The sequence below is a fragment of the Carettochelys insculpta genome, chromosome 4 (assembly GCF_033958435.1).
Source record: "Carettochelys insculpta isolate YL-2023 chromosome 4, ASM3395843v1, whole genome shotgun sequence".
Classification (NCBI taxonomy): domain Eukaryota; kingdom Metazoa; phylum Chordata; order Testudines; family Carettochelyidae; genus Carettochelys; species Carettochelys insculpta.
The window spans coordinates 2,651,135-2,676,980 of record NC_134140.1 but is presented as its reverse complement, the minus strand read 5'-3'; the positions used below and the strand labels follow the sequence as shown (position 1 = coordinate 2,676,980).

Below are 25,846 nucleotides of genomic sequence, written 5' to 3'. Positions count from 1 at the left end.
CTAAGTACAATATTTCTACTCCTATTCAATTGTTGGATAATAAGATGGCAGAAAGTCAGCAGGTTTTCAGCAGCAGTCTTCTGGGACATTTGTGCGTGTTTTTGTAAGAAAGTAGTTCTTGAAGTGAAGTGTAACTTGGTGGTATGCAAAACAAATCTGACTCCTGCAAAGGGTACTGGAATCTGGACAGGTTGAATGGCCCTTGTTTCAATACCTCAGATTACCTTGGGACCACGTTTTCCAGCCAGTTTGAAAAAAAAAAACAAAAACAAAACTGGCACTTTATAAAAAAGTTTGAGAAACACTGCTTCGGATCTCCCTTGTCCACGTGGGCTCATTAGCACCTTCAAAGAATTTGACTCTAGCCCTGATTCCGTAGGGGTCCAGCCATCAGAAAGAGCTGCTGCCTGCTGGGAGCGCGAAACCCTTCACCAACTGGCTAAGCACGTACCTTCCTCCCACAGGCACGTCACAGCCAATTAATCTGGTGCCCCACCCCTTCTGTGCGTGGAGCCCAAGCCACAGTGCAGGAGGCAGATGCTTGTTCTCTTCTACCCCACACTCTTTCTCTCCTGCCACTGCCATGCTCACCTGACCATACCTCCCGTGCCCAGCAATCAGGAGCCCCTAGCAGGCCCCAGGAATGCACGGGGCATTAAGGAAAGAGACATGCTGAGCTCCTGGGAATCCCAGGGGCTGTACCAATAAAACTACCTCTGAGTCAGCTCCTCTGCCTTTGGAGCCGCAGCAGGCTGGCGCCGGAGGGGCAGATCTTACCTTCAGACACTGGAGTGATGCTGATGACTTTAAGGTTGACGTTTGGAAGTGGGATGGCACAGATGTCCTTCCCCAGCCTCTGCATGGGAGGCAGAAGAAACGTGATCTCGTATTTGTGCATGATCTTCAGAAAGCCCACCTGGAAGGGGAGAAAGGGGTGCAGGTTGCAGGGTCACCTCTGCCTTCGCACCGAGCACTTCGCAGCCACACCGCCAAGCAGGGAAATAACACAACACGGTGCCAGCCAGAAAAGCACCAAAGGCCTGGGAACTAACACCGATGGGAAATGCAGTTCTCGGTATTAGAGTACAGGTTGGACCTCTCTGCTCTGGCACCTCAGGAACTGACAAGGTGCAGTCCAGGCCTCCTGGCTCCCACTGCTCAGCCCTGGCAGCTCTCCTAGACACGCCACCAGCCCCACTCCTGGCTCCTTGACCCCCTGGCCATACTCCCAGCCTGCACCACCAGCCATAGGTGCCAGCCCCACTCCTGGCCCTGGCCCCTGCTGTCGGCTGCACCACCATCCCCGGCCCTCGCCATGCTCTTGGCCTCTGCTGCTGCTTCTGTGTGGCCGGACTCCCAATAGGCCCCACTCCCAGCTGCTGGGGCTCTTGGGCCCAGGAGCTCTCTGGTCCAGCAACATCTGGGGCCCTGCCTTCACTGCTGCTCCCTGGCTGGGCTGGGAGCCTGCACAGCACAGCTGGGAGAAGGAAGGGGGTTGTGAGACACAGGAGGGAACAGGAGACCTGGAGGGCATGAAAATTGTGGTTCCGTTACTGAGCAAGTGACGGCACTCGGACCCTGGCCAGGCCCCTCTCTCCCTGAGCACCAAAGTCAGTGATACCACACCTAAAGCAGGGGAGTGGGGTGCACCTGGTCCAAAAATCCAGGGTTTCTAACTAAATGGAGTTTTTCCTCAAAATAATTCCAGTTCGGTCAAAACACAAGTTTTACGCTTTTGTCAAAAAACCCTAAAAACACCCCCCCTGCACCAAGTGTTTTGGTTTTCAAACCAGAAAATCAATATTCTTCTATTTTAAAATGTAAATTTTTGATTGTTGTTTTTGGGGCTCAAAACCAGGTAGAATAAAACTCCACTGACCGGTCCTTACATTAAAAGTGACTTTTTATTTAAATAGATTTTTATATCAATGAAATACTTTGATTAAACTTCTTTGAAATTCAAAACTTACCTGAAGACTTAAACGGACAATAATCTATTAAAGTAGCTCAGATTGAATACAGACAAGCGATAGTAACCACTATGTTTGCTACGGAGTTTGGAGAAAAGTCAAATCACTGAACTGGTGGAACTCACTGGCTCTCACGTGGAATCACAGTTTGTTAAAGAACGAACCGGCTTCAGAAAGCAGGACGCTTTTCTGGGGGTACAGAAAGAGATTTTCCTCCATTTGTTCACCCAGCTCAGTTCAAGGACTAGTTCCTTCATGTTAAGGAACCAGTTTGGAGTGGAAGAAGCCAGAAAGTTGCTTTCCCCTTTCCAGTCTACAAGCTGCCAGGGACGTTTTGACTGGAATAAACTGTCTGGGGGGGTTATGGAATCTCCATCACCAGAGATTTTTAAGAGCAGGTTAGACAAACCTCTGTCAGGGATGATACAGATGGTGTTTAGTCCTGCCACGAGTGCAGAGTATTGGACTCTGTGACCTCTTGGGGTTCCTTGCAGTTCTAGTATTCGGAGATAAAACCTGCTACACTGAACTCTCTCATAGTAACAGAGAGGAAGCCGTGCTAGTCTATACACTTTCAAAACAAAAAGCAGTCAAGTAGCACTTTAAAGACTAGCAAAATAGTTTATTAGGTGAGCTTTCGTGGGACAGACCCACTTGGGTCTGTCCCACGAAAGCTCACCTAATAAACTATTTTGCTAGTCTTTAAAGTGCTACTTGACTGCTTTTTGTTTTGAACTCTCTCATATCTGACATTCTACTGTCCAGCACTCGCAAAGAACCGGTATTTGAACCATGAGTAAATTTTAGTTACATCTTCCAAAAGTACAGTACAGTGAAAGTAAATACAAATAAATACAGCAAATACAGTCTAAGTTTAGAGTGTGCCACGTTACTGTTTTTGGGAAATAAAGTCCTCTGCGTACATTTGTATGGAAGGAAATAGCGAGAGAGGCATCAGACACCACCGGGCACTGAGCCCATGGTGGTTGATGATGATGATGGTGCAGACATTTTTGTTTGTTTCTTAATATCTAACGTGGTTTCCTTTTAGTGTTATGCGTTGCGATGGATACCTCTCTATTAGCCAGAATATTTGAATATGCGGCAACCTCCTGGTCCTTGTGGTTGCCAGATATGAAAGAGTTTACTGCAGTTCTAAAATCTTGAAGGCCATGATGCCAGAACCCATCAGTTCAACGCTCCTCCTACAGATCACAAGTCCTACGTTTAATGTACCAGTTTATTTTAAATTCACATCATACTTTGAGCATTTCTTTTTGGTTATGAAATCAGCACATTTAAGGAAATTTCAATTAAAATATTAAATGCTGTTTTACACACTTTAAATTCAATTTGAATGTCCAGCCCTAGAGCGTGAACCAATCACAAGAAAAGTAATCATCTAGTTAACAAGAAAGTCATCGTTCACCAGTTCCCAAAGTAACACAAGAATTAAAAATTAAGAATCTGAATAAATATAAGCGAAAGAACTGATTAAATAAGCAATACAAATAGTCTCGACTCCTGGTTAGCAAAACAAAGCACCAAGTTTAGCATAAAGGCTCCATTTATTTGCAAATCAACCTGGTCAATATATTCCGCACCAGGAGGGGGGGGTGTGGGTCCAGTTTTGGGCTCTCCCTATGGGAAGGATGTAGACAAATTGGAGCGCATCCAGCAGAGGGCAACTAAAACGATTACGGGACTTGAGCCCACGGCTTATTGGCAGAGGCTGAGGGAACGCAGGTTGTTCAGTCTACAAAAGAGAAGAGCGAGGGGGATCTGACGGCAGCCTTCAGCTACCTGAAGGGTGGCTCTAAAGAGGCCGTTCTCAGTGGTGACGGATGGCAGATCCGGGAGCAATGGTCTCAAGTTATGGTGGGGGGAGATCTAGGTTGGTTATTAGGAAAGACGTTCACTAGCAGGGGGGTGAAGTACTGGAATGGGCTGCAGAGGGAGATGGTGGAACATCCATCCCTCGAGGTTTTTAAGGCCAAGACTGACAAAGCCCTGACTGGAATGTTTAGTTGGTGGTGGTCCTGACTGGAGCACAGGTTTGGACTAGATGACCTCATGAGACCTTGTCCAATATTAAACTTCTGGGATTGTGTGTTTTATTGGCTAACAACTAACGGGGGGGAAAGAAAAAACAAAACACACCTTTCTTTAGGTAAGTAACTGAAAAGCAGAAACAAAAAACCTAAAACCATGCAGTCACAGGTTCAGAAGGAACCGCAAGAATCATCATCATCTTATCTAACATCCGGATTTGTTGGGTCTGAAACCACCCCAGGCCAAGGAAGGAGTCTTCACAAACCTCCAGAGGTATCTGTTCCCCTGTCCTGTTGTTCTCATAGGCCGTGTCTACACGTGCTCCAAACTTCGAAATGGCCGTGCAAATGGCCATTTCGAAGTTTACTAATGAAGCGCTGAAATGCATATTCGGCGCTTCGAAATTGACACGCCTTGCCGCCGCGCGGCGCGTCCAGACGGGGCTCCTTTTCGAAAGGACCCCGCCTACTTCGAAGTCCCCTTATTCCCATCAGCTCATGGGAATAAGAGGACTTCGAAGTAGGCGGGGTCCTTTCGAAAAGGAGCCCCGTCTGGACGCGCCGTGCGGCGGCAAGGCGCGTCAATTTCGAAGCGCCGCGGCAGCCCGCATGCTAATGAAGCGCTGAATATGCATTTCAGCGCTTCATTAGTAAACTTCGAAATGGCCATTTGCATGGCCATTTCGAAGTTTGGGGCATGTGTAGACGTAGCCATAGTTAGGAAGTTTGTCCTGCAATTTACTCTAAAACTGCTGTGCTGCAGTTTGACCCATTGTCTCGTGTCCTGCCCTCTGCAGCAACAGAGAGCAGCTTTTCCCCATCTTTCCCATAGCAGCCTTTCAAGTATCTGAAGACTGCTATCATGTGTGCCCTTGGGCTTGGTCTATACTAGGCAGGTAAGTCAACTGCAGATATGCAATTCTAGCTCTGGCAATTGCATAGATAGAATCGACTTATCTGCAATCTATTTACTTAGCCGTCTGCAAGTAGGGAAGTAGACGGGAGAAATTCTATCACGAGGAACATGGGGTTTGACTGCCAACCCCAGAAAGTTCAATTTCATGTGTGTACCAGGCCCGCAAACGCAAACAGGTCGATCCTTCCCATAGTACAAGCAAGCCCTTAAACTCCTTTTTCCAAACTCAGCAGGCCTAGTTCCTCCAGACTTCTCCTTCTATGGCTGCATTCCTCCCCTTTTATCATCTTTGTCACTCTCCTTGGAGCCTTTCCAGCTTCTCTACATTGGTGACCAACACCGGACACAATACTTCAACTGAGGCCCAACGGGTGCCAAATACAGCAGTGCTATCACCTCCCATGACTTGTCCGCTACACTACTATTAACTCAACCTAATACCGCATTTGTCTTTTTTGCAGCACCTTGATGTGTGATCCTCCATAGTTCCTAGATCCTTCTCAGCCCTGCTGCCAAGCCAGTGTTCCCCAGTCTGTATTTGTGCATTTAGTGTTTCTTCCTTTAGTGCGCTAACTTACGTTTATCTTTGCTGAATTTCATTTTACTGCCAGTTGCCTGTTTCTCCAATTTATCAAGAACCTTCTGAATTAACGTGATTAAAATAGTTTCCTGACTAAAGACAGCAATTAAAAGAAGCAATCGGCCCTGCCATAAAACACCAACTTTGAGGGGTGGAGGCTTGATGAAAACTTGAAACTCTAAAGACAAGTTTTTGACAATGAAAAAAAAAATTTGCTTTTGTTGGGATTTTTCACACCACCAGAAAAGAGTTTCCCAACCAGCTCTGGAGGAGAGGAGACAGGCCCCAGACACGCTCAGAAGCAGTAACTGCTGTGCACTGGTAGGAGGTAGCTGCAGTCATGCCCTGAGATACCGATGGCCATGGGTGAATCCATGTGACAACCAACATTTCAATGGCCTCCCTAGGAGCATGAGCCTAGTGAGCCAATGTTCTTTAGCACTTTTACAGCGGGCCCCACTTTTCAGCCCGGCAATTAGCTGAGGCCCCCCAACTTGTGGGAGGACCACAGGAAAGGATGTTGGGGGGGCACTCAGGAAGGAGTGCTGGGAGGTTCCAGAGGGGTGTCCCCAAGGGAGAAGGGTCCTCAGGGGAGGACCCTAGAGAGTATGTGAGGGATTCAAGGGGGCTCAAGACTGCACCCTGCTGATGAAGGGCGATGGCAATAGGCTTAACGTAGCATGTACTCACCCAGCAGGCAGCACTCACTCCTCACCGGCATCTTGGGGGACTCTCAGGGACCAATGCGTCCGCCTAATCAAGCTGGGAATTCCACCCATCCCCAGCTTGGCCCCGCCACTTAACTCAGGGCCTCTGAATGTTCTGATTGGCTCGGCTGGGGGGTGGGCATTCCCTTGGCAGTGGCAGTGGCAGAGGCGGTGGGAGAGAAAGCAGAGGGCGGGGAAGGCAGCAGAAGCCACGGCGGGGCTGGAGGAAGAGACAGCCAATTGCCCCGTGCCCCCTTATTGCTTTAGCACAGCCTCTGGAGGGGACCTGCGACATGCTCCCAGGGATGGGGGGTGACACATGACCACCCCTCTGGCCTGGCTAATTGCAGATCCCGTGTTCTCCATCCTTCCCAGCCGTGTGACTTTTGGCCGGAACACAGAGATCGAATTGTGATGCACCCTGAGTGCACAGCTTACTCGGTCACGGCTTAATTTCTTCAAAACCAATGTAATCGTGCCCCCTCTCAGCTGGCACTTCCCCGGTTCCTGCAGCCCAGGGGCCCTCTTATTTAGAGCTGAACAAACCTATTACACGGTTGCAGGTTCAGGCAGTTCTGCCCTATTACAGTTCTCTCGCATTCGTTTCACTTCTCAGGAGAAGGCCCATGGCAATTAAGTGCAACATGCCTCGTTAATGCACCCTCATCATCTGCACAAGAGTCAGGGGAGCCCAAGCGATGAGCCCTACAAGGACGGTTACGGTACTCCACTGCGGGTGTTAAGTTCAAGCGTAAGTCTGTGAGGATCTGCCCTGCAAGTGCAGGGGGCTGCCTGGTGCTTGGGCTGTGATAAGTTTGGGTCTCACACACCCAGCCCGTTCGATCTGAGGCCCTAAAGACCTAGGATCAAGTTAAAACTCTCCTGAAAACCAAAAATCTGAACCAATTCCACTGTTTCAAGGCTTTTTCCTTTTGTAATTATAATGCAAAAGTTGTTTTAAAACAGCAGCACTTGCTTCTGGCTTGTGCCCCACGCCCCCCCCAGCATGCTGGGTCTCCAACAGCACCCTTGTTTCTCAGATGGGGAAACAGACACAGAGCAGTTAAGCAACTTGCCACAGCCAATCCCTAGCAGAGCCAACAGAAACCAGGCCCCTGGCCTCAGTCACCAGACCAGGCTGGCACGAACGTTTTCCAACCCTAGATTTCCAGCCACGAAAGGGATGATACACACATCTATTCACAACAAAGAGTCTTCTCCCTTTTTTAGAGGTGGGGGGCAGAGGTGCAGAGACATAGGCCTTGTCTTCACTAGAAAAGCCTTCTACCTCCCCCTGCATACCCAACAAACGGAGCTGCAATGCACACCAAGGAGCGCTTTGCCAGTGACTCATACAGTACCCCCTCGGTTTATGCAGAGGTGGAGTCCTGGGCAACCTCAGTGTAAATCGAATTTTCTGTAAATTGGGGGGGGTGCGTTGTGGGGAGTGGGCAGCCACATGGCCCCCAGCCTCCCCCAGCTGGGGGGCACACAGCTGCTTGCTGCAGTTTCTCCCAACTGGGACAACTGGCCCCACAAGCAGCTGTCTGCGCACTGGGCTCCTCAGCTGGGGAGCCCAGCACACAGACAGAGGCTTATGACGCGGTTTCTCTAAGCTGGGAGAAACTGCGCCGCAAGCAGCTGTGTGCGCGTTGGGGCTGTCCCAGCGGGGGGAGTTAGGGACTGGAGGGGTGGGCAGTTTCAATTTGCACTTAACTGGCGTTAAATCGAAATAGCGATTCGAGGCTTTACTGCACTGGTGAAATCAGCGAAATTGAGAAAAGCCCCTTCATGCCCGCACAACTGCATCTGCAGTGGGGCTTTTAACAGCACAGTAACCTTATAAGAAATAATTAGATGTAGACATCACACCAGTAACTGACATTAGGAACAGGTGGACAGGACCTCCAACCCCTGCTCTTACAGGCAGCCCCTCAAATCCTCCCATTCATGGAGTCACGACTGTGGTTCCTAAACCGGGAGAGGTCTTAAGCACAGATCTGTGCTAAATGACCAGCCCACAGTCACACAGGAAATCTGTGGCAGGACAGGGAGTTGAACCCACAACTCCCAGGCTCGTGCCTAGAACTTAAGCCCATCCTTCTTCTGGAAGTGGAGTGAAGGCAATTTCCAGGCCCCTGGCCACGCAGCAGTTCCCCACTGAGCTCAGGTGTTTAAAAGTCCTACCCATACTCCCCACTCCCTGTGGTTATTAAGCTGACAGCTTCTCCAGTACGTGTCTGATATTTAATTATATCCATCCCTGTTGCTCAAATTAGAAACCACCAGCAAAGGAAGCATTTAACTGGTTTGCATTTCCATTAGGCAGTGACAAATCTACTGCCAATGGGCCTGCAGCTGTGCCACTGATCTCAGCCAGCAATCGGCCAGTAACGTCAATGACGACAGGTTGTGCTCGGCGTTTTCAGACCCAGCCCCACCCCAGAGCTTAGCGCCGGGGGGCTAGCCCAAGCAGGAGCATTTACGCTGCTATTTTTAGCCCTGTAGCATGAGCCCAAAGCCTTTTCCGGTAACTTACAATCCCCTTTGCAGCAGGGGAATAAATTACAAATGCAGCGTGAAGGCATCCTGACCCCCTGTCAGTGCAGCTGGGTTTGAAACCTCCATGTGAAATCATGAGGAGCCCAGCTGAGGTCTCCTTCGGACTAGAAAATGCCTGAGGACTTTGGACCAGATCATCATCAGACCTGGGATACATGAATGGTGCATTTAATTCAAGAGCGCTGCACTGATTTACACCACCTGAAGGTCTGGTCCTTCAGCCCAGTGCAGCAAATATAAATGTCTGGGATTTTCTTTTCTTTTCTGAGGCACAAGCACAGCATTGTCTGGAAGCTAAGCCGCTTGGTGGGAGATGGGATTTAACTAGGACGTTTTCAAGGAGAAGAGAGAAGTGGGAATAAACAATGCTCGCTCGCTTGGTGACATTTCACATTCCTTCATTCTCTCTCAAGCAGTGACTCGTGGGCAGTCTTCCTGTTTATAACACAATGGGCAGAGGTTCCTGCCTTCCACAGCAGGGTTACCGCACTGATGATGTTACACAAGGAGCCACACTTGCTCAGACCAATGGTCCAGCTAGCTCGGAGTCGTGGGTTCCAACAGGAGCTGGGGCAGATGTTTCAGCTACAATTCGCAAGTGATCCATCCCGTCATCTGGTCCCAGCTTCTGCCAGACAGAGGCATGGGGACACCTAGTGCATTGGGGAGTATCCCTAACCATCTTGCCCAATAGCCCCGATGGACTGATCCTCCATGAACTTACTCTTTTTTTGAGCCCAGTTACATTACAGACCTTCACAACATCCCTGGCAAAGCTTTCCACAGGCTGTCTGCGCGCTGTGTGAAGAAATACTTCCGCTTGTTTGTTTTCAACATGCCACCTGTTCATTTCATTGACACGGGCGATAACGAGAGATTCGAAGAGAAGGATATTGGCATTCGAGAGGAGTTATTATAGAAAGATCTTGGGAATAGGGTGGATGCAGAAGGTCACCAACGAGGAATTACATAGCAAGATACGGCCAAAAGAGAACCTACTGCAGAAGGTTATACAATGCAAGTTACAGGTATCTGGGCATATTTGCAGAACGAACGACGAACGAAAAATCAAGACCCTGGTATTCAGCATAATGGACATTTCGAATAGGAGAGGCAGACCCCACAGAGAACGGGTAGATGATGTAGTAGATTGGTGAGGAGTTAGTCTACAGAAACTAAGCCACTCCGCACTGGACAGGGAAAGGTAGAAGGAAATAGTGAAAGGCATCAGACACCAATGGGCGCTGAGCCCATGGTAGTGGTTTGATGATGATGTCTAGCGCTTCTGTCTGTGTGAAGAAGTAAACAGCACTTCCTTATGCCCCTACTCCACACCCGGCGTGAGCTGATCGCCTGTAAGTCATCTCTTTTCCAAGCAGAAAGTCTCAGGTCTTTTTAATCTCTTCATACGGCAGCTGTTCTAAAGCCCTAAATGTTTCGTTGCCCTTTTGTGTTCCTCTTCCAATTCTAGATTACCTTTTTTTTTTTGAGAGGGTGCACAGAACTGCATGCAATATTTAAGACCCTGGTGTACCAGGGATTGGCATTCTGATATTTCTGTCTTATTATCTACTCCTTTCAGTGAGTCCAAACACAGTTTGCTTTTTTTTTTTTTTTTTTTTTTACACTGAGCAGATGTTTTCAGAAAACTGACCACAATGACTCTACAATCTATTTCTTGCATGTTAACAGCAAATTTAGACCCCTTTATACTGTATGTACAGTTGGATTATGTTTCCAATGTGCATTAATTGCACTTAACACTACATTTCATGCCATTTTGTTGCCCAGTTACCCAATTTCAAAAGATCCCTTTGTACCTCTCTGCAGTCTGGTTTGGACTTAATTTCCTTGAGTAATTTTGTAGCATGTGCCAATTTTTCCACTCCATTTTTTAGCTTCTCTTCCAGATCACTTACAATTATACTTAAACAGAACAGTCCCAAGATGGATTCTTAGTCCCCACTAGTTACCCCTCTGCACTGTGAAGACTGACAATTTCTTCCTGTTTCCTGCCTTTTAGACAGTTACCACTTTGAGAGGACCTTCCTTCTTATTCCCCGACTCCTTACTTTGTTTAAGAGCCTTTGGTGACGCACCTCGTTGAAACTTTATGAAAGTCCAAGTCTACTATTCCTACTGGATTACCCTTATCCACATGCTTCCTGATGATCTCAGGGAATTCTAACAGATTGGCGAGGTGTGATTGTCACCTACAAAGCATGGCTCGGGGTAGGAATCTCCCTCGCATCCTCAGCCGTGAAGACTGATGCAAAGATTATCTGGAACAGCTTTGGATTCTCAGAGGTAGATTTACACCTTGATTGCTCAGCGATCTCACTGGTTGGTGGATAAAATCCCTGCTTCTGAAGCACCGGAGAAAAAAGTTTGCTGTTAATTTGTGTGACATTTGCTTGTTACCCTTCAAATTCCTGTCTGGAGCGAGGCTGCCCAATTACACTTTTACATGTGACTTGCCAAAGCTCATGCTCCTATTTTCCTCGCTAGGATCTGACTTGCTGCTTTCACAAGATGCCCTTCCGCCACTCCAGGGGGAAGCTGCCAGCACTGCACATCCAGCGGGACTGCAACCCTGAGTGCTGAGAGGAACTGTAGGCCAGGGAAAGCACGTCTCTTCCCTTGTGTGTACAAACCACTGAGTATCAGACGCCAGGGGCCAGCTTCAGACCCAGACCTGCCCTCAACTCCAAACTGCCGTGGGCTTTTCTGTGACAGACAAAGGAAGGAATGAAACCACCACCATTCCCTGCCAAGGAGCCCATGTTTCCCAAATAATTCAAATTCACACTCATCTTCCATCATCCACCCCCACCCCACAGAGGCTTATGGCCAGGATCTGTTACCAAAAGGCCTTTGGAAGAGGTGCAAACAGGAAACCGAGTCACAAAAAAGGGAGGACAATTGAGCAAACAGCAGCTTCAAAACAGACCTGTCAGAGTCATCTGAAAACAGGTGGCCCGTGTCTTCCATGGGATGCTGGACAGATGCTATATTCACGCCACACACTCAGCGGACTCCTTCCCTTTCAGTACACTAAACAAGACTGAATCTGTATCCGTCGGCTGTGGGTTTATTGCTGCAGATATTCTCCTCCTCGTCTTTAATTGCTGTGCTGATCTCAGCAGGAGGTGTGAAAACCAGCGCCGCCATGGCAGAGGAGTGAAATGATGAAAGGGAACTAAAACTGGGAATGTTTCCGAAGCTGATCTCGGCGATTATTAAAAAAATAGAAAGAAAAAGCATTGGCTGCTGCAAAGAGCTGCAGGAAACCAAGATGCTTCCCCCCCGGAGGAGGGTCAGATTTCTAAGGCCTGAGGAGACCTTTTTGTCCACCAAGTCAGATTTCCAGGAAAACACAGGCCTGAGAATCTCACTCGGTGATTTCTGCAGCAGGCCCCAGCTGCTGTTTGGGCTACAGCAGCTCTTCTAGAAAGACACTGAGACTTGACTGACAGGTCAGGGGCCGAAGAATCCACCACCATGCTTGGCAAGCTGTTCCAGCAGTCAGTTCTCTCAGTGTTCAAACTCCCACCTTTCCCAGGGAGCTGGTCTAGCTTCAGCCTCCAGCCAGGCTCAGGCTTTTCCAGCAAGGTGAAAGAGCCATGTGCAATCCAAAGTCTATTTAGAAGAACCGAACAACATGCCCAAGTCCATGGGGCTGGATCTAATGCATCTGAGGGCACAGAGAGGTGCGCTGCTGAGGTCATCACTGTCCCCCTTCAATGGAGGGATCGCTGCCACAGATTCACACAGGGGTCTGGAGATGGGGCAAATAGATGGGCCCCCAGACCTGCCCACAGCTGGTTCAGACATTTCCTGGTGGGGCAGCTGCCTGCTGGGAAAAAGTTCTTTTTCCTTCCTTCTCTCTCCAGCCTTGAGGGCAAGGCGCTCCTCCTCATGGTGGCCCACTGCCCGAGGGAGCACGAGGTGCCGCTGAGGTCGGTTGGCGGCCTGCTCCTCCCACCCAGCTGCTGGGGTCCAGTGCATCGGAACCACCAACATACCCAAGGCATTCTCCTGAGTGCTTCGCAGCCCCCCACAGCTGCAGTGGGCTCGTGGCGTACACGGCTAACACCGGCACGCTGTGGGACTCAATGAGGACATCGCATCAAGCACCCGCCATGGGCAGCCAGGGTCAGAGCCCCATTCTGCTCTAGGTTACACCAACAAATTTGCTGTGAATGGCCGTACGGAGTCAGACCAACTGCCTGTCCAGCCTAGCACCCTGCCTTCCGCCAGCGGCTAAGGCCAGATGCCCCAGAGGGAATGAACAGAGCAGGCAATCAGCAAGCGATCCCTCCTCTGTCTCCCATTCCCAGCTTCCAGCAAACAGCCCAGGGACACTCTCCCTGTCCTTCCTGGCTCGCAGGAAGTTGATTTACACCTGCATAACAGAGCAGATGGCCACGCTTTCCGCTGCCATATTGCCAACCCCGCATGTGCTGCACTTTGGGACCCAGCAGGAGCATCGGCCTGGAACGCCTGGGTGGTCCATTGCACTTTGCTGAACTTGCAGTTTTGGGAGAGCCTTTCAATCTTGCAATTGCTTGGCTGCGACTAATAAATCAAGCAGCAGCTACTCGGCTATTGACTGGATGCAGAGAAATAAATGGGAAGTGAACATGAGAGCAACTCTCTTTTGTGGGAAAAGCTGCCAGTCAAAGATGCTCCGGGTTGTGCTCCTGTGTCATCGGGACCAGATCAAAGGCAACGCTTGGGGTCGAGACTGCGAGGGTGTGCACAGCTGCTACAGCAGTCTGGCCTGCCTGGCGTCCCTGACTCCCGTTCAGCTTCACAAACAGGGACGCAAGGTTAGGTTTTGCATATGAAAGGAAGCAGCCTTGGGGGGCCAGCTTTGTGCTGGGGTTTCAGTAGTTAGGGATCCTCAGAGCAGCTGGAAAACATGGCAATGGAACATCTATTAAGCAGAGGACTAAATTACTGCGCCAGGGAGGTCCCACTGAGACATTTCACTCACTACCTCCATCTCAAGTAGCCCCCAGCCTGCTAGCTCTGCTTTCTGTTCAAGGTTTCGTCCACATCACACTCCAGCTAGTGGGTTGTAACAATGTGAGGGTCACAGCCTCCCCTGGCACTGCATGGCTGTGTAACTGCCCACAGGCGGACTCGAACCTGGGACCTCTGGAGCTCAGTGCAGGGGCTAAAAGCCAGCTGGCTCTCAGCTAAGGCTGGAGAGGAGAGGGGGCCGCTCTCTAAGGGGGCTAGCTGTCACTGCGTGGGACAGTGACCCACACTTCGGTGTGGGGGTTACAGCTGCACCTGAGGGTTTTATCACCCTCACACCAGGGTCCCACCCACCTCTCTAGTGCTGGGGACTGGCAGAGCACCAAGTGCAGTTGTTCTCCTCTGTGGTTGCTCTTGGGGGTGATTTCCAGTATGGTCCCATCTCCCCGGCCCTGGCCCCGGCCCCCTCTCCTCACTGCTGCTTGGGGCCCTTCTGCATTGAGCTTTCTCGGGGGCTGGCCCAAAATTGTGATGTGACCCCTGGACCATCACAAATCTCAACACCTCCCGCCGGGGCAGCCGGCAGCGTGGGACCATGATGGCTCACGTCCCCCTTCCCAAACGCCCCAGGGAAGAGAGGCAGGAGACCACCAGCCATCCAACTGCCCCAGGCCCCACACTTTGGGGGCAGGGGACGAGCAGGGGCTGTTGCTGCGCGTAGAGGATCCCTCCCCCGCTCGCCCTGCTCTCCCCAGACACAGCAGGAAGTGGAGCAATGGCCCCCAGACACATCTCTCCACGTCCTGCCACTGCCGCTGAGCGTGGGGAAGAGCAGTTCCACCCCTTCCCCGGTGACTGGGGAGCCTCTCCTGGGAGTGCGTCTCCACACTGCCATTCCCCCCATACGCCCCTTCCACCACCCAGAGCCCCCACACGCCCTCAGCCTGCTCCTTCACCCCCGGCCTGTTCCTGTACCCTTCCTCCTGCTCGCGCCCCTCACCTCCCGCCTGGTCCTGAACCCACCCCCCCACTCCTGCACCAATCCTCCCCACCAGCCCCCACACCTGCTCCCTAGCAGCCGCCTCCCGCACCCTGCCTCCATTTTGGTCTCTTTGGGCCTGGGGGAAACCCAGAACCTCAGTCCCCCTTTCTCCACCCCCCACCTGTGGGGCTGCAGCACGGGGGAAGGGAACTGTCTTGCTCAGGGACCACACAGCAGTGAGGGTTTTTTGTTTTTTTTGCTTTCACTTTTACATGGCCCCCGAGTGACTTTTCTGTGGGTCATGGCCCCTTGTTGCTTTTGCAGATCCAGACTAACACGGCTACCCCGCTGATACTTTTCTGTGGGTCAGTGACCCTGACCCAAAGAAGATTCCCCGCCCCAGCCCTTAACCATTACAGGCCTTTCCTCTTGCAGTTTCACCTGGTGGGGTCAAAGCGCCTTCTAAAAACGGCGCCGTTTAAAGCTCTCCCAAACCGATCCCTTGCCCCAGCCACAGAAAGGTGCTTGAAATTAAGAAAGGAAATGGGAGACTCGCATGGTGGGGGGCGGGGGATCATTCAGTCCTGCCACAACCCAAGTCATGCGTTGCCCTGATGCCTCTCCCAGTGACTCCGGTGACAGCTCAGAGTAGGAAGGGATGGGCGGGGCGGGGGTCCGATTTTAACAAGCTGGTAATGGGCGGGGGGAGGGGGGGGAACTGGAGCCTTTCTCCTTATTTTTGCCTGTTAATCAAACAGCCACTTTCTCCCCTTCTCCTAGATGGGCCTGAAGCCAAAATCCAAGCCATGCTCCTGCCTGCTCACTAGACGATCCATCTCAACGTTGGGAAACCCAGCCAAGAGACAGGAAAAAGAAATAAGAACGAAAGAAGAGCCCTGCTGGGTCACACCAAAGGTCCGCTGAGCCCCCGAATCTGCCCTGCCGTTATCCCCAGAGCAGAGCTCTTCATAAAACAGACCATCCTGACTGACAATTGTCTGTGACAAAGACTCTCCCGGGACCTGGCAAATTGTCCCCAGGTCATTCTCGTGCTTAAATTTACATCTCGTTCCCCCTCTGAATGGGTCTAGCTTCAACTTCCAGCCAGTAGATTGTTCTACCCCATCCTCTGCCAGCCCGAAGAGCCCAGTGATACGTATCTGTGCCCCACGTAGCACTAACAGGCCGTGACCGAGTCACCCCCGAACCTTCCCTTGGTTCAGATGAACAGATGAAGCTCCTGGAGTCTCTCTCTGCAAGGCAGCTTTTCCGATCCCTTCATCAGTCTCACGACTCTTCTCTGACCCCTCTGCAATTATCAACATCCTTCAGTTGTGGACTCCAAACCGGGACAGTCCTCCTGCAGCGGTTTCACCTGCACCAAACCCAGGTAAAACCACCTCTCTGCTCCTGCTCCAGCATCCCCTGGTTACGCAGCCCACAGTCACAGCAGCCGTGTTGGCCACAGCCTCTCACCAGGAGCACACACCCTGCTGAGTATCCGCCATCACCCCAAAGCTTACATTAAATCTGAGCTTTCCCCGTGGGTGAGGGATTCCAAGTGCAACAGAACACACAGGGCACGGCAGCTGTGGGGAGCAACAAGAAATTAGCAGCCGCCATGCCCAGCTGTGGCACGTTCAGAAAGTCTCTCAAACCTCAGTAGGGACGTTTGCACCTGGCATTTGCTGCCCTGATGCTTTCTGATCCAATTTCAGCTGGGAGAAGTTGCCTTCGAGGGAAGGCTGGAGCAGAAGGATCAGCAGCTTTGCAGAGGCGTAGGGAACGCCAGCTGTCTGCATCGTTAGCAAGCCACGTTTTCCTAGAGATCAGCGACCCAGCATTTGCGCGACCTTTCCCACCGTCGTTCCCCCATTCAGCTTCAACCACAGGGCACGTTCCTTACAACCGTCGTCACACACTTCCGTGCTGCCAGAGAAGCAGGCTGAGGGCCTGAAATAACCTCCTATCCCAAAGCACGTGTTCGGGCTGCGGTGAGAGGTGCTGCGCTGGCTGCATTCGGTGGGGGAAGGGCTTCCTCCTGAAGGCAGGAGAGGAGCATTCAGGGTTTGCAAACCAAACACAGAGGTGACAAGTATCAGAGAGGGAGGCGTGTTAGTCTGGGTCTTCAAAAACAAGAAGTCCTGTGGCACCTTATAGACTAACATATTTTGGAGCATCAGCTTTCGTGGGCATTGCCAAAATATGTTAGTCTATAAGGTGCCACAGGACTTCTTGTTGTTTCCAAATACAGAGGGTTTCACACTTGGCCAAGCTGTCCTGCAAGGATGCCCAGGTGGTAGAGTTGGCTTGGGAGAGAATTTCCAGCCTGGCTGCCCTTCAAAGCCACACAGGGGCACAACAGGCAGTAAGTACGTAGAGGGACTCCTTGGCTTCCCACCTCGAGCGCCTCTTTAGTCCTTCTCTGCTCTGTCGCCGGCTGCTCTCCCCATTGACACAACCCTCCCCGTCGCCACCTCACCACAGGCACACTGGGGAGAGATGCGAGAGAGTCTTGGGTGCACTGAGGTCAGCGCAAGACAGTGACTGAAGCGGGCAGCACCCAGATGATGAGGAGGAGGGAACCCACAGCAGCTGGGAGAAGGAAGGAATGGGCTGGGACCCTGATCCCCAGGGCGGAAGACAAAGGATGGGGACCACCCTCTGCTTCTAACAGACAGCGTGCTGCTCAGGAGAAGATTCTCTCCCTTCCGTACCACCTCGCCTGCATGCGGTTCCTTCCCACCTGCAGAGCCAGGGACTGGCCTAGCCGGGGCGCGAGAGCGAGAACAGAGCAGCAGGAACCCCTCCTCTCTGCACCCTCACAGCAGCTCGCGTCTTTGGCGTGCACCGGGGCGTCCAGCGTGACGCTGCCCGGGTGACTGCACGCAGCTTGGACAGCAGCGTCCCAGAGCTGGGAGCGAGGATGACTACAGAGCACTGCACTTCTGAGCTGCTCAGTATGAGCTCGGTCAGCTACCGGCAGGGCTGGCTCTTGCAGGGTCGGGCTGGGCGCAGGGACGGTTTCACAGCAGACAACCCCACCTCAGCTGCTCTGCCAGCCGGGGCGTCTGGAGGCAAAGAGGGACCCGCGGCACACTCTGCCCGCCCTATGAAGAGAGGCTCACCATCGGGGCGGGAGGGGAACTGAGGCACTGTCCCGAGGGGAACCCTCGGCAGGCCCCGTAGACCACCTGCTCCGAACACACAACAGCCTCTTCTGGCAGCCGCGCGGGAACTGAAGCAAGAACACGCGACGCTCAATGAGCGAACACCAACCGCTAGTGCCACATGCGCCGCCGGTCACAGAACGGGACGCGCGGCGAGTCACCGGCCAGGGCGTCAGCGCTGGCTCAGGGCCCAGCCGCTCACAAAGAAAGGGGCAGGCCCGCTCAGGAAGGATTGTGCCTCCACCAGGCTCTCGCCCGCAAGCTGGCGTGGGGAGAAGTGACGGGAGCTGAAGGGACGGGCGCGGTCAGAGAGCGAGCCAGGGACGAAGAAACCCATCAAACCTATTGAACGAGGTTCTGCACAGGGTTGTTCCCTAAAACGTATCCTTCACAAGCTTTGCCTAACCCACTTCAGACGCCCCCACTGTGCAGGCTTTATGGAAAATGGGATCCGAATGTAAATCGGCGTAACTCAAATGCTTTGGGCAAAACGTCGTTTGTAACGTAGGTGTCGGTGGTGTGGTCCGTGCACCGGGGAACATCGCAAGGGGGCTTCTGTGAGCGCCCCCCACCACAGCAGGCATTCCATTGCCTGCAGCCCTGGCGTCTTGGGCAGCGACCGTGTCTGAACAGGAGCTAAGCAAGGCGTGAATGGGTTACCAATGGGATGGGAGACCCTGGTGCTGAAGTAACAGGGACACGTGGCCAGAGAGATGACGCTCCTCCATGAAAGTCGTGGCTGACTCATGCACATGCTAACGGCAGCGTGGACTTTTGAGGACCACATACTAAGGTCCTCTTGTGGTCGTGGAAATCTTCAGGCAGTGTCCAAAGAGGCCCACGTGTCAGCCACAGCGTGACGGCCAGAATCAGGACACCCCAGCTGTATTTTGCCTCCTCAAGTTCCTGGGCTGCTTCCATGGGAGCAGGTGCTGCTATGCCCATCTCGGAGATGGCCTCTCCCAGCGTTGGGGCACGACCCCTGTGCATTGCCACACCGCTGGGCAGAACTTTGGGATTCAAGGCACTTTGCAAACTCGTTCACCATCATCACGTCCCCTGGCAGTTCTTACAACCAGCAGATCTCAGCGTAAGGAACCTGTGCTGGATATTCCAGCCCAAAGGTCCTCCACTCCAAACAATAGCCTCTCCGGCCCCGTTCCGGCCCTCCTTCCGGGGTGCGAGAACGTCTGCTCCACCTCTGCCTTCGCTTACCCAAGCCGTGCGCATCTACTTCTCAATGGCTCCTGATAAATCCCCACGGCCGCTGCTTCCACCACAGGAGAGCAGGCGCCTGACTTCGGAGACGATGGAGAAGATGACTCCTTGCACAAAGTATTTACATGAGTCATTCAAACGATCAAGAACGCACACATGGCCATGTGTTCTGTACCCTTAGAATGAACGCACACATGGCCATGCGTTCTGTACCCTTAGAATGAACGCACACATGGCCATGTGTGATTAACTGTGCACTTGGGTTCAAAAATACCTCTCTGCCATCCGGAACAATGGGCCAGATCCACCAAGAGTGTCACTGAGTGCCTGTCCACTAACTACCGTGGCCTGACGCCCACCTACACCAGCTGAGGATCTGGCCCAAAGGGCAAGTTCTGTACCCTTAGAATGAAGGGGAGGGTGCTTTGTAGTTCAGGACCACATGCAACAGCCAGTCCCTGAAACCACCGCGCCTGACACATGCAGAGAACATTTAACCACAGGAAAAGCCAGCCTGAAAGAGATCAGATGCTCTTTGAGGGAACTCAGAAGACTGAAAACATTGACAAGCCTTTCACACATGGTGGGGAAGGCAGAGCCGGGCAGGAAATAACTCAGAAGCCCCTGGTTTTCCCTTTTCCACCCCCCTGAGCTGATGCTAACAAGAGAGGCATCAGTAAGACAAGACAGAACAAGACCAGCCATCAGGTCATCTTTTGCCCAGAACTCGAATAATGGGCTTTCATTCCGGTGGTCTGAATTCTCCGCAGTTAGCAGCAAAACAACCAAAGCTTGTCTCAGAATTCAGCCAAGGGGGAGAGGTAGTTGGACAGGGAAGAACAGCAGCAGATCAGGAGGTTTAATATGGCAATTCAGAGGGTAAGTGAGAGGCACAAATACCACAAACATAATCTAAACTTAGCCAATGGGCCACCTCCCAATCCCAGAACAAACCAACCAACCCCCCACCCAAGAGCACAAATGACCCTGGCAGCAGCTCAGAAGCAGTGGGGGGGATCGGCAGCATATTGGACCGAATGCTGCAGGTACGATTACCTGCCTCGGGGACAGGTGGCAGAGTGGGAATACAACGCACACAGCTCATGGCCATAAGACACTCAGCACAGTCTCTTGCAGCCAGCCTGGCTGAACTGGAGGAGCAGAGGGAGAGAGAGGGGCACAGGGGAGACATTCTGGGAGGTGGCAGGGCAAGGCAGGGCAGCACCTCTTCTATACCCCATCCTGACAGCTTCTGCCCTGCCGAGAAGAATGAAAATCTCAGAAGGAGGATATCAGGGAGCAGGATGATAAGCCCTTCTTACGGGGCCCCTGAAGAGCTTCCAAGCAGCTTGCATCCCGGCACTCACACGGCCCCTCCGGGGAGGAGACCCCAGTTACTCAGAAGACAAGCAATAGTCACACGGGATTCGATTCTCAGAAACAGCAGCAGCTGGGTTTGTGAGGATGGGAAGAACCACATGGTAAATTTCCTGCTGGAGGGGGAAGGCTGCAGATCTCACGAGCTATTGAGACAGACTAACTGGCAGTGCTTGGAAGGAGACCACGCCCATGGGACATGTCGGCATTAGTGACCTATGGAAAGGTAGGCCCTGGAGGCCAAATTGCACATACAGGTCCCTATGGCTCTAGCTTCCCGAGCTTTGGAAGCTTGTGCGCAAGTCTGTTTTGTACAGGGCGCATTTTGTACGGGGCTGAATTCAGCGGAGCCCTTCCAGCAGACCTAGAGAAGTCATTATTCCCCTCCATTCGGCACTGGTGAGGCCACATCTGGGGAGCTGCATCCAATTCTGGGACCTCCCCAGTACAGACAGAAGGATGTGGATGCATTGGAGCAGCTCCAGTGGAGGGCAACCAGAATGATTAGGACTCTGACGACCTCCTGAGGGCTCTTCCAGCCCTAAGATTCTAAAACTCTGTCACCTTCTGTACTGATCAATGCACAGCAAAACACAGTGGAAATCTAACTGCAACTCTACGTAGAAAAGGACGGGGTATGAAGTAGCCCCACAGCCCCCACCGCCAGCAGCAGGCGTTTCTATTGGGGTGCACATCCGCATGTGCCTCAGTGTGCATGAGAAAATGTACTCTGCCCACGGATGGAAAGAATCAGCAGGACCACTGCTCGTATGTGCACTGAGCATTGCTCTCCCCTTCCCCCGTCTGTCCTTAGGCTGCGAGCATCACTCCCAAGGTTTGTAAAGCTCTGTGCACCCAGCAGACCCTGCCACAAATAAATCAACATGTCACAGAGAACAACGGGCAACTCTCAGGCCTACACTGTTGAGGGCCAAATTCTTGCTCCAACAGTTCATAAATCCACCAGCCTAGTGCACCTTGGAAAGCTGGGACAAAGCAGAGCAATGCTTCACTACCCTGAATCCACTTTGCAAAGCCCTCAGCTAATGAGACCTGGCAGGGCAGAGGCTCTGCTGGCATAGACAGCAGCTGCCCCACGTTCACTCGCAGCCCTTACCCCCAACAGTGAGCAAATCTGAGAGTGCAACCTGCCAGTGGGAAAGCATTTCTCTGCTCTGCGAATATTCAAAGGGCAGTCGATCAGCTGGGGACGCTGATTAAAACTTGTACAGCTTGGAGCGCTGTCTGCGTGGAAGGCGTGACCTTGATAAACGCAGGTATGTATCAATCAGCTGTTGGAGGGAACACAGACAAGATCTGGAAGCCTTTTAGCAGTGCACACAGAGATACAGGAGCACAGGCTCAGACCCACAGTGCCGAACACCTCATTTAACACACCTGCCTGATCCCGCCCCACATGCTGCCAACTCACAACGCCTAACGGCATCTAACAGCATCTCAGTAACAGGGCCACCTCCGCACCCCCAGCAGACACCTCAAAGAAGAACCTGGAACTCCTAGAGGGCCACAGGCTGTCTTAGGGGCCCTGCAGGTAGATCAGGAGCTGACAAAGAAAGATATCTAAGTCTAAAAGCAAAGCATGAATTACTGATCTAAACACAGGCCCACCCAAACGACACCCTGCTTAGTGTCAGTGTGAAATTCATCCAAGGAGCACCCAGCCAATGCGCTGCGTACGCCTGTGCCCGGGTTCTTTGCCTAGGGGGAAACTCACCTGCAGCAAGTGCATCAATCAGGAGCCTCAGTGATGGAACAGCCAAAATCAAGCAAAGCCAGATCAGTTTATTAGTGAGTCAAAGTTACTGCCTGTAGAACTCAGTGAGTTTTGCTGCAGGGGAGGCAACTCCAGCCATCAGCCTGACAGAGCGACCAACCAAAACAGGGGAAAGTGTATCTCAGGCGCACGCCCCTAGTGCTCTCAACACCAGGACTCACTGCACTTTATGGAAAAAGTTGATGCCTCAGATTCATAGATTCCAGAAGGGATCACTGGCCTCTTCTACACCACAGGCCAGAGTGTGTCACCACTGACCCTGCAGGGAACTCAATACCATGCATTCGACTAAACCATCTTCCAGAAAGGCAGCCAGGCTTGGCCTGAAGCTGCGAAGAGCTGGAGAATCTGCCTCATCTCTTGGCAAGTTACTTGCATGGTTAATCACCCTCCTTGGGAAGGAAGTCTGCTGTGTTTCACATTGGAATTTATCTGGCTTTGACTTCCAGCCATTGGTGCTCGTTCTGTCGCCTTCCAGTAGATCAGGGTACCCTTTCAGTACTGACATAGCATGCGCCTCTCCAGCTTCTTTCCAATTGACTGCTGCTCCTTCGGTCTTCTTTTAAGGCATTTCATAGAATCATAGAACAACAGAGCTGGAAGAGACCTAAAAAAGCCATCGAGTCCAGCCCCCTGCCCTAGGCAGGGCCAAACCCATCAGATCAGCCCAGCCATAGGCCATTTTTGCAGCTCTGCTCTTTGGCAGACGGAGGCCCAGAAGGAAGCGACTCTGGGGCACAGCCAGATCTAGATCTCCCATCCCCACCAGGGTTCCCCCTAATTTTTTCCTTTCATGGACAGAATAAACACTATGTGCACCAAGGCACATGGATGTGCACCACATCCATAGAAACACATGCAGCCCATTGTGGATGGCTGTGGGCTCTGCTAATCAGCTGGGCAGCACCCAATCTCTTCTGGGTGGTGCTCACTTCACAGGGAACGCTGGTCCCACCCCAAAACCCTGCTCCAAGCACAGCCACGGCACTTCTTCCCTATTCTGCACGTTCTCGCTTTTCCCCCATACGGATCTTTGCGAAACGCTGGTGACGAAGGCTGCAGAGCCCATCTGGCAAACCAGGATGTGAGAAGGAACACTCAGATGTTGCTGTCGCCTCTGTCTGGCAATTGCCTTCCTCTGCACGACCTAAGTGAGAAAACTGCCAGACACCAATTATGCGCCTGTTTATTCCTCCAGTCTGAGTCAGCCATGCCAAAAGCAGCCCCTCGAGGGGTTACAGATGGGCTTCTGGCAAGGGCGGATGAAACAACAGAATGAGCCAGTCTATTCTAAATCCCTGAACAGAAATAAAGCCCAAGCAGATTACCGCACAGCAGAAAACACCGACAGCCCCTCCCCAAGACTGGCAACCACTGCTCAGAGGATACAGCACCAGACATATGAAAACCAGGAACCGAAAGTGGCCGGGTTTTGCAAGGAGCAAAAGTTTGCTACTGAAAAGAACGAGGCTAATAACGGACGGGACGTTGTTTTCTCGAGATCCTGGACAAAAGACTTTTTGGAAACAAGCGAAAAGAAAAGCCACCAATTTCTGTATAGAGAGGAGAGAGGCGGCAAAGCCAGCCTGGGGATAAACAGCACCGAGCCTCCCGACTCCCTGTGCGCCATAAATAGAGCCGACAGTCTATCTTCACCGCCTCCTCTTCGTTCGCAGGGTATCATTATGGGAAGGTTGACAATATTTGGGAACCCTCCTGTCAATCCAGCTGTCTGAAGAGAAGAGAAATGAAGACAAAAGCAGAGCAAGATGCTAGAATTCTCCTCCCTGCGCCTCGGGAATGGCTGTGAAACTAGGGTGGTCTTGGGGGACAGGCACAGGCTGGGGATGCAGAAGATGACCTGGGTTCAAAGTCCCATCTCTGCCCCAATACGCCACGTGACCTTGGGCAAGTTCCCCCGCCATAAACTGGGGGCAGAGCTGCTCTGCCTTACTCCTGATGCTTGTGAGACACTCAGAAGCTAGGTAAGGGTGGCCACATAGGGTGAGTCTGCACCGCACGCCAAACCTGGGCTCTGTCTCGGGTCTGAGTCCAAGGCCACCTTCCCACTATACACAAATCTCTCTCATTCAGGCCAGCAAGCACTCAGGACTGCGGTAGCCCGAGACCTGGCTAGTGCCATGGGTCAGCACCAGAGTCTCACGAAGACTCAGGAACAAGCCCTGCCGTTTTGCAGGGCAGACACAATGCGAGACTCAGCATGGAGGCAGAAGCACGGCACGGGGGGACGCATGAGCAGAAGAGTTGGGTCCACAAACTGCAAACCCAGGTCTGCAAGGCAGGAGAGATGCTGATGAGCAGGCTTGGAACACTGCATCCCACAGACCCAGCTGCCCAAGGCGGCGTGCACACATCCATGGAACTTGCTTATCTACGGCAGCTGCCACCGAGCAGACCTGACAAGTGCGGCAGATGAGTTGTGGTGCTGCAGTGTGCCAGGGCATGACTCCACAACAGTGCTGCACCCCCCAAGAGCCGGCACTCGCCTCCCTCCGGGGAGCCTGCTGCTTCTACAGGCGCTGGAACGGGAGATGGTGTTACCCCAGAAAATGTGCTCCGTGGCACCACACGCTGCCAGCTCACACATGCGGGGCTCGACTCTCGCTACCCTCCTCTGCGCTGTGCTGGTGGCATGAGCATCTCTGAACCGGGGCCCTCACCACCACGCTGCTTCTGGGCAAAGACTCAATAGTGCCTAACACCACTGGAATCCCAGCAGGATTTGGGCTCTTCTGGCACTTTAGAGACCGTTACCTATTACCTGTGCTCAACCAATAATCACAACAGCACCGGCAGCAGCCGATATGCTCACCTAGAGCATCACCCGCCTTGCAACACGAAGACTTGAGCCAGAGCTGCCGTCTGGGGTACCTTAGCGATGTCTGGATGCCCTGATGGTGCTTCTAGCTTCTGCACATATCGCTCCCCCTGGAGAGCCAGCACCCAGCCGCCTCTCCCACCTTCCCCCCATTTCACCACCAACACCACCTCAGGCTTTTACTTTGGTCTCAATCAAATGTAACGTAAGGAAGGCTGACCCAGAGTTAGCCAAGGCAGGTGGGACTCGGGTCTCCCGGGGTTCATCCCCAGTTCTCCCCCTGAAATCACTGTGTGGCCTTGGGAAAGTCACTAGCTTCCCTGCCTCGGTTCCTCCTGTCAACTGGGAAGCACTGTGGCCTAAATTTTGATGGAAGAAATGGGCCCAAAGAGTCAAAAGGCATGAACGTGACTCTGCCCACCACGGGTTGGGCATACAGGGACTTCAGCCTCAGGCTACTCCTGCAAACACACCATTAAGGTGTTTTCACCTTTCGCTAGAGACAGGAAAGAAGGAAAACCAGCAAGAAGGGTTGATGTGGGAAGCGTGGAGTCAGGCCATCCCTTAGTCCCTTTTGCCACAGAGCATCTTTGGAAGGAAAACGCCCCACCTGACAAACTTGTACATGGCCCTGAAGATGTGACCTTCCTTTGAGAGCAAAGGGAAGCCGCTAGCTGAGGCGGGCGGGAGCGG

The 25,846-nt window shown here is 52.3% G+C and overlaps 1 protein-coding gene across 3 annotated transcripts in view; it reads right to left on the bottom strand.

The window, feature by feature from the left end:
* The window catches only part of ADISSP (adipose secreted signaling protein), a 127,362-nt gene that overhangs the window by 41,149 nt on the left and 60,367 nt on the right, over window positions 1–25,846 (bottom strand). For all 3 annotated transcript variants that reach the window (XM_074991638.1, XM_074991640.1, XM_074991639.1), the window contains one exon: window positions 778–916. In XM_074991638.1, the coding sequence (XP_074847739.1) occupies window positions 778–916 (139 nt within the window). The remainder of the gene's footprint in view (window positions 1–777; window positions 917–25,846) is intronic.